Source organism: Ruditapes philippinarum, unplaced genomic scaffold (genome assembly GCF_026571515.1).
Source record: "Ruditapes philippinarum isolate M1 unplaced genomic scaffold, ASM2657151v2 ctg21145_1_1_1_1, whole genome shotgun sequence".
NCBI lineage: Eukaryota > Metazoa > Mollusca > Bivalvia > Venerida > Veneridae > Ruditapes > Ruditapes philippinarum.
This window is the reverse complement of record NW_026852927.1, coordinates 1-16,881: the sequence shown is the minus strand read 5'-3', so window position 1 is coordinate 16,881 and position 16,881 is coordinate 1. Positions and strand designations below refer to the sequence as shown.

Sequence of the window (16,881 nt, the reverse complement as noted above, 5' to 3'; positions counted from 1 at the left end):
AAATATCTTGAACAGTTTTACCTTATATATATTAAATTTACTCGTCAAAAGTAATTGGTTAAGATTTTAAAAAAAATAATTTAAAAAAAAAAACAGTCGAATAAATCAATAAGGTTATATTAACAAATGCGATTCTTCGTATCGAATGGAGCATGCAATAACTTTCTATTAATATTCAACAGTAATGAACATATTTTTATTAGATACATCCAATATCTTATCAGATTCATAAGGATACCTAGAATTTTAACAAAATCGGCTGATGGCTGCCGGGTTGTGACAAAGATTAAAATAATTGACTTTTGACTTAGAATTAAATGATTACGTGACACTTATTCACTTATTCATTACGTAATTTATTTATGTACATTACTATGTCAATTATTGATACTTATATACAACAGTGAGTTAGAAGTGTTACCAATTATAACTTTATATACTTTGGATATCTATCGAAGCTTACAATATTCTTTAGCTATATATTAGAATCTTTTTCAAAATAAGAAAAAAAAATAAAAAAAAATTGTCTAAAAGCAATCATTACAGCCATGCTCATGTGACATGCTTTAAAAGTAATTTGTAAATAGAATGTGTATGATGCCTAACAATCGCCAATTTACCCTTTTTAAATCATTTAATGAAAAACTCTTCTATCCATTAACGTTATGTTCGTCCGATCCTCGTTCAATGCATTAAATGGCTTTATTCTTTATTAGGTATGATTATTTACGCAAACAAAGCTGACATTACCAGCCAGTTCTATGCAAATACTGATCCAGAAAATCCATTTGTTTATATTCCTGAGGAACCGTCCGGAGGAGGGACTTTGATTATTTCAAAAAGGGATGATACTCTCAGCGTTTTATTTCCAACAAGTGGTAAAAAAATTGAGTATTATTTCATTAGACAAATCCTTCTTTTGTTTACATCTCTAAACCGTCCAGTAGTACTTTAATTATGTTATAGAGATACGTTTTATTTCCAATAATTTGTAATTATTTGAGCTTTTGATTGATAGTTGGTTTGACAAATCCGTGCAGTGCCTGTTTTCTGACAGTTGTACATTTTTATTTATTTGATATATAAACCAAAGTTTATCTTAAAAACATGAATTAAAACCATTTGTTTTAGGCGAGCTGCCATGTTACTTATGAGATTGAAATAATGTTTCTTGTTGATGAATTGAAATTGCAGGTATCTCTCTGACTATATCCGTGAGCGTAGAAATGCTTTCTTTAAACACCTGGGTGCCAAAGGTATTACATGGGCTGACGACTGGATTATTGGGAAACAATGATGGTAATCCCGAGAATGACTTTACAATGCCAAATGGAACTGTCCTCCAAGGAAATCTTACGGAACGAGAGGTTTTTGAATACGGAAAGACATGTATGTCCTAAATTATTATAAAAGAGTGTAGTCATTGCACATAAGATGAACATTGTACACGCTTAGTTATAATCGTAACGATTGTTTATTGTGAAATATTTTGACGTCCTTACTTTTCATAGAAGCTTTTACAGACTAAATCTGGATTTAGTGTCCAACTTTATTTGTCATCCAATGAAAACGCTGTATTTCTGTGCGTTAATTTTCATAGAAGAACAAAAGTCGATACTATATCGAATTCCGTCCATAGTCGACTGTACGCATAGTGACGTAATAAAGTGAATGATAGTGAGGCAAAATAAAGCTTGACACTAAATATGTTAGTATTCATCCGTGCTGTTCTACAGAAATTAGAAACATTCTCCTGTCGCTATCGCTCCCGTCGAAGTTTCTAATTTCTGTAGAACAGCACGGATGAACACTAACATATACATGCTACGTGTTGTTCAGAAACTTCAGAAACAGTTGTCATACAGCTAGTCTCGATGTTAGAATGTTTCCTTGATTTTCCGTAGTCTCGAGTCTTGAGAATAAAAATACTAAGTCGTTGCATGGGAGAGTTATAAATCTTCCATTGCTAGCTCGTGAACCCCATTGTCCTATGACTTTTCTTTAGCAAAATGTAATTTATACATAATATGGTGTAAATCTATTATTTGAACATGTTTAATTTAAGAAATTGTAAAAGCATATTAAACTTATTTTTATTTCTATTTATGATTCAAGCCATTTTTTTTTAATTTAAGGGTCGATCAATTCAAATGATTCTGTATTTATTTATGAAGACGGCAAGTCGCATTTTGATTTCCATAATGACTCGTATATTCCACGGTTTCTTGATGAAGCTGATCCTGACAAAATATTGGAAGCGGAAAAAGCTTGTAACGGCTCACAAAATATCGAATGTATTTTCGACCTCGTATTTACTGGGACAATGGAAATAGCTCATCAAACAAGCATCATCAGAGGGGAGTCAGACTCTACTACGGCTGAACTCGGTATTGTTATCGATTTTCACTTTTTACTTTCATTTTATTGATAAATGACTATTTACTATATGTATAAAATAGGTATCTCCATAATGTTATGCGAAAGTAGTACAGATTTCATGTTCTTAATTAGCTTTTCTTTTATCAAACGTTAATATATAATTCCAGAAATTACAGTGCCTACACTTTCCGGATGTGAGGACATATATGCTACGAAAGGTCAAAATGTAAACTGCCGCATAAATTTTGATTCGGATGATGAAGTCTACTTCCTAGAAAACAATGTTGATGCAAAGATAAATATTTCATCTTCAACAGTCACATACTTCCAAAAAAGCGATGACCCTGTAAAGATCCGGTATATATTATGCATAGCATTTGTATATTTCATATATCTGATCAGAAACCCTATAAATATAAGTACAAATGATATTTACAGTTAATATGTTCCGATCTCCATAACCATTAAATTCGGTAAACGTTTTTTCTTTATATTTTATGATACTATTTTAATGATCTAACTGGTAATAATTTGCCCGTTAAAGTAAGTTATTGATACATAATGAATAAATATGTGTATTTTCTGTTATTTTATTGTTATGAGTATTAATTATTTCTTTAATTGTGTAAGGCATTTTACAATGTAACATCAAATAATGAATACTCTAGAACTTATACAAACAATATTTTTTCACACATTTTATAAACACTTTCTAATAACGCAGCATCGCAACGAAAAACAAACATGGTCGCTCATCACCAAGTTTCGTGTTAAATATCGTTCTTTGTACACTGTGTAATGGTCATGGCGTGTGCAGCAATAAAGCACGTGAGGATAAATTTGGTGTAGACAATTTTAAATATGCAAAATGTATTTGTGAGCCGGAATATCAAGGTGAGATTTTTTGTAGTGGAAAATATAATCTAGCCACAAACAAAAATTGTAAAATATAATTTCTGTAACAATTTGCCCTGACATATTCAAACTAATCATCTTGTTATTTTGTAACCTTCATGATCTTTTTTATTTAATAAAACTATCATTGTGCTTTTATAAATGGTTAAGTCTTTTTATTACTAAAATCACCACTAACTTAACAACAGTTACCATTGTCTGAATTATTTCACAGGAGACGATTGTGAGAATGATTTTGACGGATGCGCAGCAAATCCATGTTCACTACAAAGAACTTGTCAGTCTCTTACAGCTGACGAGCAGAAAAAACAAAAAAGGACATATACTTGTGGACCGTGCCCAAAAGGTTATAAAGTAGATACCGAAAACGAATGCAAAGGTACCTTTTGTATTTATCACCTAAGTGTTGCACTTAAAATTGCGCTTTACATTAAAGCAATTTATAAAAATATATATTTTCATGACTTTCAACAAATGTAATTATTAAACTTATTGATAACATTTTAAAACATTTTCTCATTATTGAAAGAATCTCAACGGGATTCATATAGAAAAGACGAGAATTTATTCACTCTTTCTCTTAACAACCTTTGTTGATTTTTAGTGTGTTGATACGCATTGGAGCGGACTCTGATAAACACTGGGGCTAAAACTAGTGTGCGCCTTTCCCTCATTATACCGTTATTCATTGGGGTAAAAAGTTAGTGCAAAAAGAAAAGGTGATATTCTTTGTTAATAATATCTGTCTTTTTATTGTTGTTTTTAGGACAGGGGGTTGAAAGAGTCATAGCTAAAATTGAGATGTTCATATTCATTCACCGATTGTACTGATATTGTTTACTTGTCATTTTGTACTTTAAAGTTTTGGCAAACAAGACACGAATTTCATTTATGTTTACGATTAATTTTATTTCAATCTCAAACACCATCATTTGGAATAATCTCTTTAAGATGTTGACGAATGTGCAGATAATGAAGATATTTGTGATCAAGTCTGCACTAACACAGAAGGAAGTTTTGAGTGTATGTGCAGAGGTGGTTATAAGGTGGATAGTGAAAACAAAAGCAAGTGTAAAGGTACTGGAAAGGAGTTCATTAACTTCGAGTACGATAGAATAAAACTATAGGCAAATGCTAGAGCAAATAATAAAATGTTTCGAGAAATAAACTTTAATATTCAGTAATTCATAGTTGTACCAAGACGCATTGTTAAAAGTAAATTAAATAACTATATATTCATATATCCTTGAACAAACAATATTTTGTGTTTGTAAAATTGAGCTTGTAGAGATCTGTTACCAGCAAAATATTTTTACGGTAATAAATTTATAACAAGACATTTTTCAGACATCAATGAATGTGACGTAGCCTTACATAATTGCACGCATGAATGTGTGAACAACGAAGGAGGATTCTCGTGTCAATGTTTTACGGGGTTCAAATTTGATTCTTCTACATGGACATGCATAGAAACTTCCGGTAAACTATTTTTATATTGCCTTTTGGATTATTTAACAGCTTGAAGTTACGTTTAAAGAGTAAAGAGTATTGAGAGAGAGAGAAAAAAAAATGGGTATTGCAATATAAGCGGAAATAGTAAAATTCACTCGAAATCCATCAATCATATAAAACATTTTACGTTCGTTCCTCTCAGAATCTGCCAAGTGATGCTTGATTGGGAATGTTATACCAAAGTATGCGCAATCAACTATCTTATTTCTTACATTATAAAATCACAAGTACCCTCGTTCAAAATTCTTTTTTCTAATCAGTATCCAATACATTATTTGGATACAAAATACTTGCTTACACAGTCCATAAACGTAAACATTGAGTTTAATTGATAATATTTATTAAAACTAATAAATGCATTATTTAGATGAGGGAAGTTGCACTGACTCAGAAAAGAAAGCTTGTATTGGCACAAGTGGTTGTAGGAAAATTGATGGAAAGCCTGAATGTTTCTGTACTGTCGGATATGAACTCGATGAAACAAAAACAATTTGCAAAGGTAAATTGATTACACCTCTGATGAAATTTAGTTACTTTTGTAAATTTTGAAGAACTTACAGAGATAACTAGAAGAATTATTTTTTATCATGAAAATATATAATGGGTTACACATAATAACGTTGGGTTTATTCTTACGGTCATAGCTCTGCAAAGAATCGAACAATATTTCAATAACATAGGGAATAAAGATCCGTTTTGGCAGAGTTGAAGAGCAATACATATTAATAAACATTTCAAAATATTTTGCAGTAGACCTTTTTTTGCAGTTTATACCAGTATAAACATTTCCAAAGCCTATATCAGTATAAATGCTGCCCTACACCTTATCTCAGGATTAAAGGTTTCAATGCATTTCTATTGATTTAGACAAAAGTTAACGATTCCCACGTCATAAGGGGTATTGCAAATACAAAAGTTGTAGCCTTTGTTACTTTTTTTAAAACTTATATCAGTATAAGTGTAAAATTGTCCGTCGTCGTATGTAGTTTATAAAAGTATTCAAGAAGCTCATATACATTTTTATGTATTAAAAATACTTAAATCATTACTTTTGTACTGCTTATGTAGAACAAAAACACTACGTTGGGATTAAACGTCACAAAATCCAAAACGTCTGTCCGTTCGTTACACTAGTTTTCGGAAGATAGCTTGAAAACTATGAAATGAAATTGATATAAATTTAACACAGTGTAGAGATGAATGAAGTACCGGAGACATAGTTCCGCCTCGCTTAACTTATGAATCTCCCGTTATAATAACTATTTATTATTATCAAAGCTTATCTTAACTGTTTATGATATCATCTGCCACTTCATACAGTTTCAGCGATCATCTCCATTACTTATATTTTAAAATATCGCCCTTTATAAAAGAAACTAATTAAACAATTGGACAGGTTTAATGATATCATGGCAATAGCAACCAGAGTATTATTAGCGTCTTGGAATCATAATCCTACTTTGCAGAATTTGGAAATTATCCCCCTTTATGATACGGTACTTCAAAATGCTTAATACTGTGAGTCCAGAGTATAACTTCTAAGCTGTCAAAGATTCCTCATTTAAATCTTACAAAGCCATAAAACCAGTAAGAGAAAGTACAATACTAAAGAACTACAATTTTACATTCTTCGTTTCGTTTTCCTTAAAAGTCTGTATAAACGTCGTTCAAACGACGTCATTATGAAAGTCTAAAAGCCAATATCAGGAATTGTTTTGCACCCGATTTTAAAGAAAAAACTAGGCAAGACTAACAGTCAATAAAGGTATAAAAAGGGTTGGCATTATACATTGTACAGTCATTGGATCAATTACTACTAGCTTTAATTGTATTACAAAATAAAATATGTTATTTCATTATTAGATCCTGATTTATATTATACTATTTCATTTTGGAACGAACAAAACGTTAATTAATCAATTGAAATATTTTTCCTATTAAGACATAGATGAATGCAACCGAGGTGTTTGTCCACATGACTGTGTTAATACAAATGGAAGTTTTGAGTGTGTTTGTTTTACCGGATATAAGCTTTACGGTTCGACTACTTGTAAAGGTATGAAAATTGTATTTCACAATAGCTGATAACAAAATGTCGTTTTTTTGTTTGTTTGTTGTTTTTTATCTCAATCTTTTTGCAATAAATACATAAGTAAATACATTTTTGTCATTACTGTTTTTTGAGTTAATTTATATATACGATTCCATTAATTTAGTTAAGCATTCGTCATGTTCCCATTTACTTTGGCTTACAATAAAAGGACCACATAGTTTTGTGTTGTAGTTATGGAATGATATTTTAAGACGTTTATTGGTGTTATCTTTATTTGTAGAAATAGTCTTTACTAACTGCATGATAAAATAAACCTTTTTAATTGATTTTCTTAAAATCAATATGACTGTCATCCAATCACACATATTTATCAATTATTATTGAAGCTTGTGCTGTTCCTTTTTGGGGAGACAACTGTGCAAACAAATGTGTATGTACAGGCCGTGGTGCAGACAGATGCGACCCAATTAAAGGTTGTATTTGCAAACATGGTTGGCAGGGAGAAAAATGTGATAATGACATTAATGAATGTGTTGCAACTGTAGATCAATGTGATGATCCATTGAAAACTTGTGTCAATAGTCTAGGCTCTTATACATGCATCTGTCGGTCTGGATATCAACTGACAGATGACCAAAAGTGTAAAGGTATGTTTAACGTGAGATATATTTAAAAGAATAGCTTTTGTAGACACAGTTATCCTATAACGCAGATCAGAATATTATACTGAAAATGAAGCACTGCCTTTTATGACAAGTCTTCTTACAATTGTTTCTACCTTAACCCATTTAACTATTATATTTTAAAATTTCAAAATCCAAATATCCTATATATGCAAGACATGAGTCTAAATTTTAGAACTTTTTCTCATTTCAAAGTAGTGCAACTACTATCTGCAGTTCAACTACTTTCTACTAAACAATGTTTGTGACGGTTATTGTATTGAATTTACAACAACAAAAAAATGTTTATTTTGCTATTAATTTGAGGGTCTCTCCATGACTATACTATTTAATTAGTAATTTGTTTTCTTATAGACATAGACGAATGCACTGATCCACAGCTCAATGATTGTGAGCAGAATTGTACAAACACTGTGGGAAGTTATTCCTGCAAATGCAGAGACGGATATACCAGGCTAAATGGAACATCCTGCACAGGTACTTTCTACAGAATTTACGCTTAGAGTATTTGAATTCTATTATTAGTCTAATCAATTATTATTCACCCAAGAAATGCATATATGAGAAGCAGGAAAGCAAACTGACGTTTACCATATTTTCAATTTATTCGTCATGTTAACTTGGTCTTTAATTAGTTTGTTCTCATGTAAAACAACCAGGTCGAAATCGAAAATGTCCCCGTTATGTCGTAACATTATACGTTGTATGATATTGTTTGTATATTAAATACAGCTGTTTGATTTTACTCGGTCAAGAGAAAATATTTATGACAAAATGATTATTATTGAAGACGTAAAATATCTGTTTTCAATGTTTATATAAAATCTGAGAAACAATTAAATTTATAAATGAACAAATAAGCGAACTTTAAAGGCCATCGAATCTGTCTATTGTTTTGAAAAATATCAACTGCAATTGTTTGTATCCAGCCTTCCTTTAGAACCATTCAAATTCAAACAGAAAAATACAAATGTTTCTAAAGACATCCTGTTGTTCCTTCGATTTGATCTCTGTACCACTTGCTTACAAGTAAATAAAGGCATCACCTCCTAGACGTCGAGCCAAAAATCGATTATCTGACACAGTTGTGATTTGTAGTAATACAATGTAAATTACAATTTCTAGTAATAAAGATAAGGTTGTGCTGACAGAAACTGTGTTCTTTTTCTAATGATTACTGCGGTACGGATAAATATTTAAGTGGATAAAACTGATCCGTGTTGTGTTATAGTTTAATATAGGCATATTTCCTATATATTTATATCGTTTATTTTGTAGATGTAGACGAATGTGCATTGGGTTTAGACAAGTGTGAGCAAAGATGTATAAATAATCCGGCTGGCTTTTATTCCTGCCTCTGTTATTTAGGATACTCTCTCAATGATGATAGACGTACTTGCGCTAAATGTAATTGCTGTTTTTATTCACAATGTATCTACATTTCAAATAATGGAAAATACTGGACATCTTTTGTTTTCTGTTGTTGCTTTTTACAGACATTTTATCGGAGCTTTTATTTATGTTTCGTATATGTTTAATGCATTATTTATTGATTCGATTGTCTTATTTGTACAAGTGCCAAGACATATTATTGACATATGTTCAACATATTGATAGTAACATACTAATTACAATTACGTTTTAATAATTAATATGAAAGAGTCAAAACTCAAAAACTGTGCTTGATTCGCCGCTGTCAGGGATCCATATCTGATTCGATAATATTTGCATTTAAAATAAAAACTGTTTGATAAAATGTCTTGGACTGTCTTATAAGTAACAATAATTATTTAGAACAATAGATAATTTTAACATGTTTAATGATTCATTATGAGTTTCATAAAAATTTTGTTTGTTTATCAAATAAAGGTTTACTTTCTAACAATATTTCCAGTTTCTGATCAATGCTTGAGTATCAATAACATGACATGCTCACATTTCTGTGTGTTGGAAAGTGAAGATGCATCGTGTGCTTGTATGAAAGGTTTCAGGTTGGATCCTGATGAAGAAACTTGTTCAGGTAAAACACTAAGACTGTACTTAATTATGTAATAATTATAACACAATGTTAAGCAAAACAATTGAATTAAGATGCCGTATATATTATGAAAACCCGACGCGCGCTCAATTGACAATGTATTTCTACTATATGTGTGCGTTCTCTGGATATTGTGCAACGTTCCCGTATTGTTGAACGGCTGACATCACCTTATTTACCTCCGTCTTTCCCGCGCTTCTTTGGAGAAAATAGTCTCAAAGTGCTGGGTTTTCTCACGAAGATGTCATAACAATCAGGGTCTTCATAAATTAATTCGTTTTACAAATTGTTATCGGGATATACTGAGAAATATAACCTTGCGGACATAAATATAATCATCGGCTAGTGCTTCGATTCATACTTATTTCAATCACACTGTATCTCTTGTATATCCCATTTGCCACATGAATAACAAATAATATACAAATAAAAAAAAACACTAGGCAAGTGGTTTTAAAAGTTTAAATTTATCAAAATAAGTTTTCATAAGAAATGAAAAGTGTTCTGTTTTTAAACAGTTATTAGATTTTCACCTTTTAAACTGTACCTTTTACCAATTTCATTCGGTTAATGCTTTTGCTTATGAAATGAAATTATTTCATGTACATACATAGTATGATTCTACTTTAGAATACTAACCTCGGATGTGTTTCATGAACGTTGCCCAGCCTTTATTGGCATAATATTTATATACTGTTACATTATAAACACTTTGATGTGGATACTGAACCACTAAAGATTACAAATATTTCATACATTCTAATAAAAATATCTTAAACAATGAAAAGAAAAATAATTCATTGATAGAAAACCGTTGTTTTTAAGGACAGTTGTTTCATCATTATTATCATTTCACTTGATATTTCAGATATAAATGAATGTGAGAATGATGCCGACAATAAATGCCATATCAATGCTACGTGCATAAATACGGCTGGGTCGTATGATTGTGAGTGTCCAGTTGGTACACAACTTGAAAATGACGGCAGAACTTGCTCAGGTGTTTCAACTTTCTTTTTTATTTATTCACAATTACCTTAGTTAACATTTTATCCTTTTTAAAGATAATTGAATAATCATGATTATTTTTATGTTTTCCTTTAAAGGTAAATATTGAACATATCTTTGTTTAATGCACGGTATCAAATATTATAGTCCAATAGGAGTATGAATTAATTTTAAGCGCCACAGTGATATATAAAATGCGGTCAAATCATCTCCTAACAAACGAAAATAATCAATCTATGTTTTTAAAAATATTTATCTGACTCCAAGACAGTAAGACAAGTAATTACAGATGATTTGTCACGAAGTGCAATTAAATAAACAGTGAGTATTATGAATTATCATTTTATATGCTTATAGAACTATATAGATTTGAATATAAGTCAATAAATGTGAATTCGAAATGTAAATACTATTTATCAATTTGTTTAATAATAGAATGTGATGACTATCACTATGGCAAGAACTGTTTGCATGAATGCAGCTGTCTTAATGGATTTTGTGATAAAATAAAGGGTAAGTTATGTGCTATTGATATATTAACTGTTAACATAAGGTTTTCATCTCAAAACGACAAATTGATCTTATCAATAAATATTTCAGTGATTTTTTTCCGATGCACTAGCCGTGGGAGTCAATTATCAACTTATCATTTATTTAAATTGTTGATGTTAAACGAAAATTTAAGTTTTCATAAATATTTGAACAGTTAAGCTAAAAAATAACAGTGTTCATTCATTACAATTAAAGTTAGATATGATATGCATTTACTACACGATTTTCCTTTTTAACAAAAACAAAATGTTTTGAACTACGTATTAAGGTTGTGTATGTCAACACGGATGGGTTGGTGATAATTGTGATATCGATATCAACGAATGTGAAACAGGACAAATTTATTGTGCTGCCCAAAATACAATGTGTGTTAACCTTCTGGGGAGTGCCACATGCTTATGTCAAACCGGATATGAAAATAGCACTGGGAAATGCCTGGGTAATTTAATGTGTCATTTTTATGTAATCTTTAATGCAAATGCAGATGATGCAAATATTTTGCTTGATTTACTTATAGTTAAAAAGCATTTGTTTTACGATTTAAGCATTTTTAGATTTATGTTTTAGTGTCAAAATAGTATTTGTTATTTATTCAAAAATAAAAATAAGAACTCGTTGTTATTTTCTTTCGATGTTTCCAGATATTGACGAGTGCTCTGATTTACAACTAAACTCATGTGACCAACAGTGTATGAATACAAACGGTAGCTTCACATGTAGCTGTCACAATGGCTTTCAACTTAAAAATGGAAAATGTATAGGTAATTCTTTGAGTTTGTGGAATAAGTAAGTTAGGAATGATTAACATTCTGTTAATATACATTTCACTGTTTAAAAATGTCTTATTTCTGCACAGTCATATTTATTTCTTATTTATTATAATGCTTTATTATAATTTCTTTTTTGGCAAACTAATTTTAAGATTAGTCGTATTATATTTGATTGTTAAAAATAAGATAATTAAAATGAAATTATTAACAGATGTCAATGAATGTACAAGTAGACATGGTTGTGGTCAAATTTGTGAAAACACCGTCGGCAGTTATTTATGTTCATGTGAGGAAGGCTTCAAGCTTCAGTTGTCTGATAGAAAAACTTGTAGACGTAAGTTCTCATTTTAAATCGTAAGTATGATTTATAGTCTTGCAAAAGAGCAAATTGAAATTAAAGGTAAAGTTAACAGAACACCACGATCAAAGCTACATTTTGTATGATGTCAGCGCTTTAAAATCATATGTGGAACTTAGATAAATAAAAGCGTGTATCTGTTTTCTTTTGTTATATCATTATTCAGTACTTACGAAAATGAAAAAATAGAGATAACAATACAAACGCATTTCATTACAAAATATTTACAAATATATATAAGGCATACAATATGCTTCAAACAAGAATGAGGAAAACAATGAATTCAACATAGATTTATTTCAATAAATTGATTATATACATTTAATACAAAACAATTTAACAGACGCATGATACAACTTGCAGTTTATATTGAAGTTATATAAAGTTATTCCACAAACCCATAACATTTTGAAACAGAATAAATAATAATTTTAAATCGGACAGAAAAAAGAGGAAAAAGAGAAAAATATTTGCAAAATACATTTTTGAATATATGAATATAATAGTCTATATTTGTTTCTAGCGGAGACTGAATGTAATGAAGACCAAAGCAAGACTTGTCCCGCGCATGCGTCATGTTACATGGATAATGGGACAGTAAGTTGTACATGTTCGAAAGGATTTCAACCGAGTGGAGATAGTTGCGAAGGTAATATGTTACCAACATATAAATCTATTATATTTTTAAATAGGCATTTTTTATTAGTCACGAACGCAGTCATGTTTTTCTGGCTTATCATCCATATTTATAACGTTAAACATGACGTTAGAACTATACGTTTGTTTGATTGTAAATTGAGATAAATGATTAGTGCTTGAGAAATTCTGTCAAAAATGATATAACAATATTTTGTACTTTTTACAACGTTTTTATTAACTACATATGGCCTTTTTTCATCGATTATCATCAATTTAAAGATCTCTTTTTCTTTCTCGTTAGATTTAACCTGTTTTCTTACTAATCTATATGAAGGAATGGTTGATGAAACGTTGATTCTTGCAATAAAATATATTTCTTTTAAATCTATTTAAAATTTAACTCGCTGATTTTATCTTATCATGTACACAAATATGCTGGTAACTAGACTTATGAGTAATAGTACATTTGATTGCACCATGACAAGATTCATGCAATATAATTGTCTAATACATATTTAAAAAGAAAAAATCTGATTTGATTTTATTAATGCAAATACAATATTTTATGTTGACAAGTAACATGGTCCGACAGACAAAATTTTCCGAGACTGAAAATTATAGAAAAAGATTGGAATTATTAACGTTTCCTATCATGTTGAATATTACGAACCGGTTGATTTGCTTTATAATAATAAAATTGTATGTTATGTCATTATATTTGATAATAAACGCCATAAAAGCGTCATACATCGTTTATAAAGATTACTATTGTAAGTAATATTATAATGATACTTTGAGTTTCGAATAAAAATATGTACTTTCTTGCTTTGTTCATTACATCGAAAATTTGCTAATTGAATTGTACCATCAAATCTTATACTAGATGTTGACGAATGCCTGTCAAGTGTTCAGCCATGTGACCATTTATGCAATAATACTGCCGGCAGTTTTGTATGCAGTTGTAAAACAGGGTTCCAGTTACGAGATGATAACATAACATGCAAAGGTATCATAACAACCAAAGCTTTAAATTATATAACTTTCTAAGATAGTCTCAAACTGATTTAAGTGTATCCTATAGTTTGTTTACGATGCCTTAGGAATTTTATTATGATCAGAAATATAATTTCAAATATCTAATACTGGATAGATGTTAGCTTTAGCTTTCCTGAATGATATTGATACTTGCGTAGATTTTCAAAACCGCAATATTGTGGATAAACACCAGCATTAAAACCTTTATTCATAGAGTGTGAAGCATGGAAGTATGGCTTCGATTGCCAATCAGATTGTTCTTGTGACGAATCAAACTCTGAACGGTGTGACCCTGCAACTGGAACGTGTGTATGTAAATCCGGTTGGGAGGGTATAAATTGTGAAGATGATGTAGATGAATGCTTAAATGATACTGCTTGTCCAACTAAATCAGAATGTCTGAACTCAGAAGGGAGTTACGTGTGCAAATGTAAGACCGGTTATGTAAAGACAGGAGCTACACGATGCGAAGGTTTGTTAAAGTTGTATTCTTTATGTATGTTTGAAATGCATTATTTCTTGAAAAAAATAACATGATGAGAATGCAAAAAAAGTATTGAAATGTCAGCTACTCCAACAAGAATAAATGTTTTAAAATCCTTTGGCAGGCCGATTTAGTTTTAAATATGCAACAATTTGACAGTGTTACACCTGTATTAGATTTCTTTGTCAACATATATATATATATATATAGACCACACGGATATCTATAATATCAACCATTACATGTATATCTTTAAGAATGCGATAGTCGTCATTTCGGAGAGGACTGCGCACGCGAATGTACTTGCGATATTGAAAACACTGAAGATTGTAATCATGAGACAGGCTCATGTACTTGTAATCAGGTATTTTGCTAATGTTATTTGTATAAAAGTTTAACATTACATTCCTTTACATTTTATAAAAGGTACAATGTATTTTTAATAAATTGAATAATGACCGTCATGCCATTAAAAACACTCGACAGTTGTTGTGTTATGTAAAAATATATACTTACTTGGTTCCATGTTAAATTGTTATTCAACAGTCATTTTCTTAAAAGGGAATGTCTTTCTTGTTGAGAATCCGTCTACTTGCCTCGTAATATTTGATGCATAACTGACAAGAATAAGAACTTGACATATATTCGTTACATATTTGAGGACCGTAAAGCAGTATCGACTTATTCTACTCCTTTTTCAAAGCTACCTCATGTTTCCATTGCATGCTATATACAACTAACTAAGGTTTGTTGTTGTCTAATTTAGGGATGGCAGGGACAAGATTGTTCGGAAGATGTAAATGAGTGTTCAAGCAACAGCAGTATTTGTGATTTTAAGGCTTATTCAATTTGTCGAAACAATATTGGTTCATATGAGTGCATATGTAGAGATGGTTTTCTAGAACAAAGTGGGATTTGCACAGGTAATACTCAATATAATTTTAATAATAACACATTGAAAAATATTAAATCATGCAATGGACGTGAATTACATATTCATTGTCAGATCAAGTTTTTTATATATATTTTAATGATTTTTTTGTTATTGTAGATTTCAATGAGTGCTTAGATAATGAGACAAATAGTTGCGGACAGAAATGTTTAAATTTACCCGGTAGCTACGAATGTGCATGTTTCTCTGGTTTCCACATGTCGGCAGGTGATTGCCAAGGTAATACTAGAATACTCGTACTGCCACTATTATTCTATAATAATAATGTTCTATTATGCCAGTTAAGCACATTTTGTATTGCTTGCGTCTGCTTTTAGTAAACATCGCTCAGCTTTGTTGATATTTTCTTTCATAACAAAATAATATATGCAGTTCAACATTTTTATAGACATAATTTTCTATGATGTATTGTGCAGCAATCGACTGCAGGACAAAAACCTTACCAAGCGTACAATAGTTCTATCCGCAACCAACTGGCCGACTTGCAACCAGGTAACGGCTGTGCTGGTCAAATAAGTCAATATTTAAAAAATAAAACGTTGCCACGGCTTAAAATAACGGCAGGTTAAACATTGCAAATACTTTACAAAAATATTTTTTGTCAGTAAAGACATGTTTTAATAATCTAGTTCCATATAAATGTAAGAGCCTGCGGTGACATTTTATCTTTTGATGACATTTTAGTTTAAAAAGCCCAAAAATTACAGTGTGTTGGATAGTAGCTTAAAAATCATTTTGAGTCCAGGACTAAAATGCTCCATTTATTCCTTCTTACAGACGTTGATGAATGCAAAAAGAACAACACATGTGATCACAATTGTAATAACACATACGGAGGTTTCATCTGTTCATGTGAGATCGGATTTTATCTAAACGTAACTGATCGGAAATCTTGCGTTGGTGAGTAGAAAAGCTTCCTGTTTAACCTTACAATATATAAAATAGAGGCCCTTAATGTTTGACTTTTAACAATTTGAATTAAAATGTACGAGCAAAGTATTATATTTTTACAGACTGTGAAAAATGGACATACGGATTTGAATGTGGACATAATTGTTCTTGTCATGTGCCTAATTCTGAGAGATGTGATTCTAAAACTGGTGATTGCATATGCGCCAAGGAATGGAATGGATCTGATTGCACTGAAGATGTTGATGAATGTATTAATGAAGGAATATGCCAAGAAAATTCATATTGTGAAAATTCTTATGGAAGTTTTGACTGTTTATGTGACATTGGATACCAAATGACTAATGGCAACATATGCAAAGGTACGACATGAAATTGTAAAACATTTTATGAAGACAACAAAAATAATTTCGAAAATCAAATAATTTTGGAAACAATTTCCACAAATAAATATCATTATTATAGTTTTTTTTTGTTAGACAATATGAAGTTAATATATGCTATAATATATGCTTTAAAGTTAACATATGTTATAACATACCTTCAGAATGCGACAATCCGTATTATGGGAAAAACTGCAGCAAGGTATGGGTC

At 30.6% G+C, this 16,881-nt stretch overlaps 1 protein-coding gene across 1 annotated transcript in view; it reads left to right on the top strand.

The window, feature by feature from the left end:
* Window positions 1–16,872, top strand: part of LOC132728362 (uncharacterized) — a gene marked incomplete at its 3' end in the record, with an annotated part of 44,141 nt that extends 27,269 nt beyond the window's left edge. The window contains 28 exon segments of the mRNA XM_060714019.1: window positions 717–878; window positions 1,195–1,389; window positions 2,136–2,387; window positions 2,547–2,736; window positions 3,104–3,273; window positions 3,509–3,673; window positions 4,246–4,371; window positions 4,642–4,773; window positions 5,174–5,305; window positions 6,749–6,862; window positions 7,246–7,506; window positions 7,897–8,019; window positions 8,821–8,949; window positions 9,437–9,562; window positions 10,449–10,580; window positions 11,024–11,101; window positions 11,409–11,579; window positions 11,782–11,901; window positions 12,122–12,244; window positions 12,792–12,917; window positions 13,791–13,913; window positions 14,157–14,414; window positions 14,684–14,790; window positions 15,193–15,349; window positions 15,478–15,597; window positions 16,156–16,278; window positions 16,392–16,649; window positions 16,835–16,872. Of these exon segments, the coding sequence (XP_060570002.1) occupies window positions 717–878; window positions 1,195–1,389; window positions 2,136–2,387; window positions 2,547–2,736; window positions 3,104–3,273; window positions 3,509–3,673; window positions 4,246–4,371; window positions 4,642–4,773; window positions 5,174–5,305; window positions 6,749–6,862; window positions 7,246–7,506; window positions 7,897–8,019; window positions 8,821–8,949; window positions 9,437–9,562; window positions 10,449–10,580; window positions 11,024–11,101; window positions 11,409–11,579; window positions 11,782–11,901; window positions 12,122–12,244; window positions 12,792–12,917; window positions 13,791–13,913; window positions 14,157–14,414; window positions 14,684–14,790; window positions 15,193–15,349; window positions 15,478–15,597; window positions 16,156–16,278; window positions 16,392–16,649; window positions 16,835–16,872 (4,211 nt within the window).
* Between the last annotated feature and the right edge of the window lie 9 nt (window positions 16,873–16,881).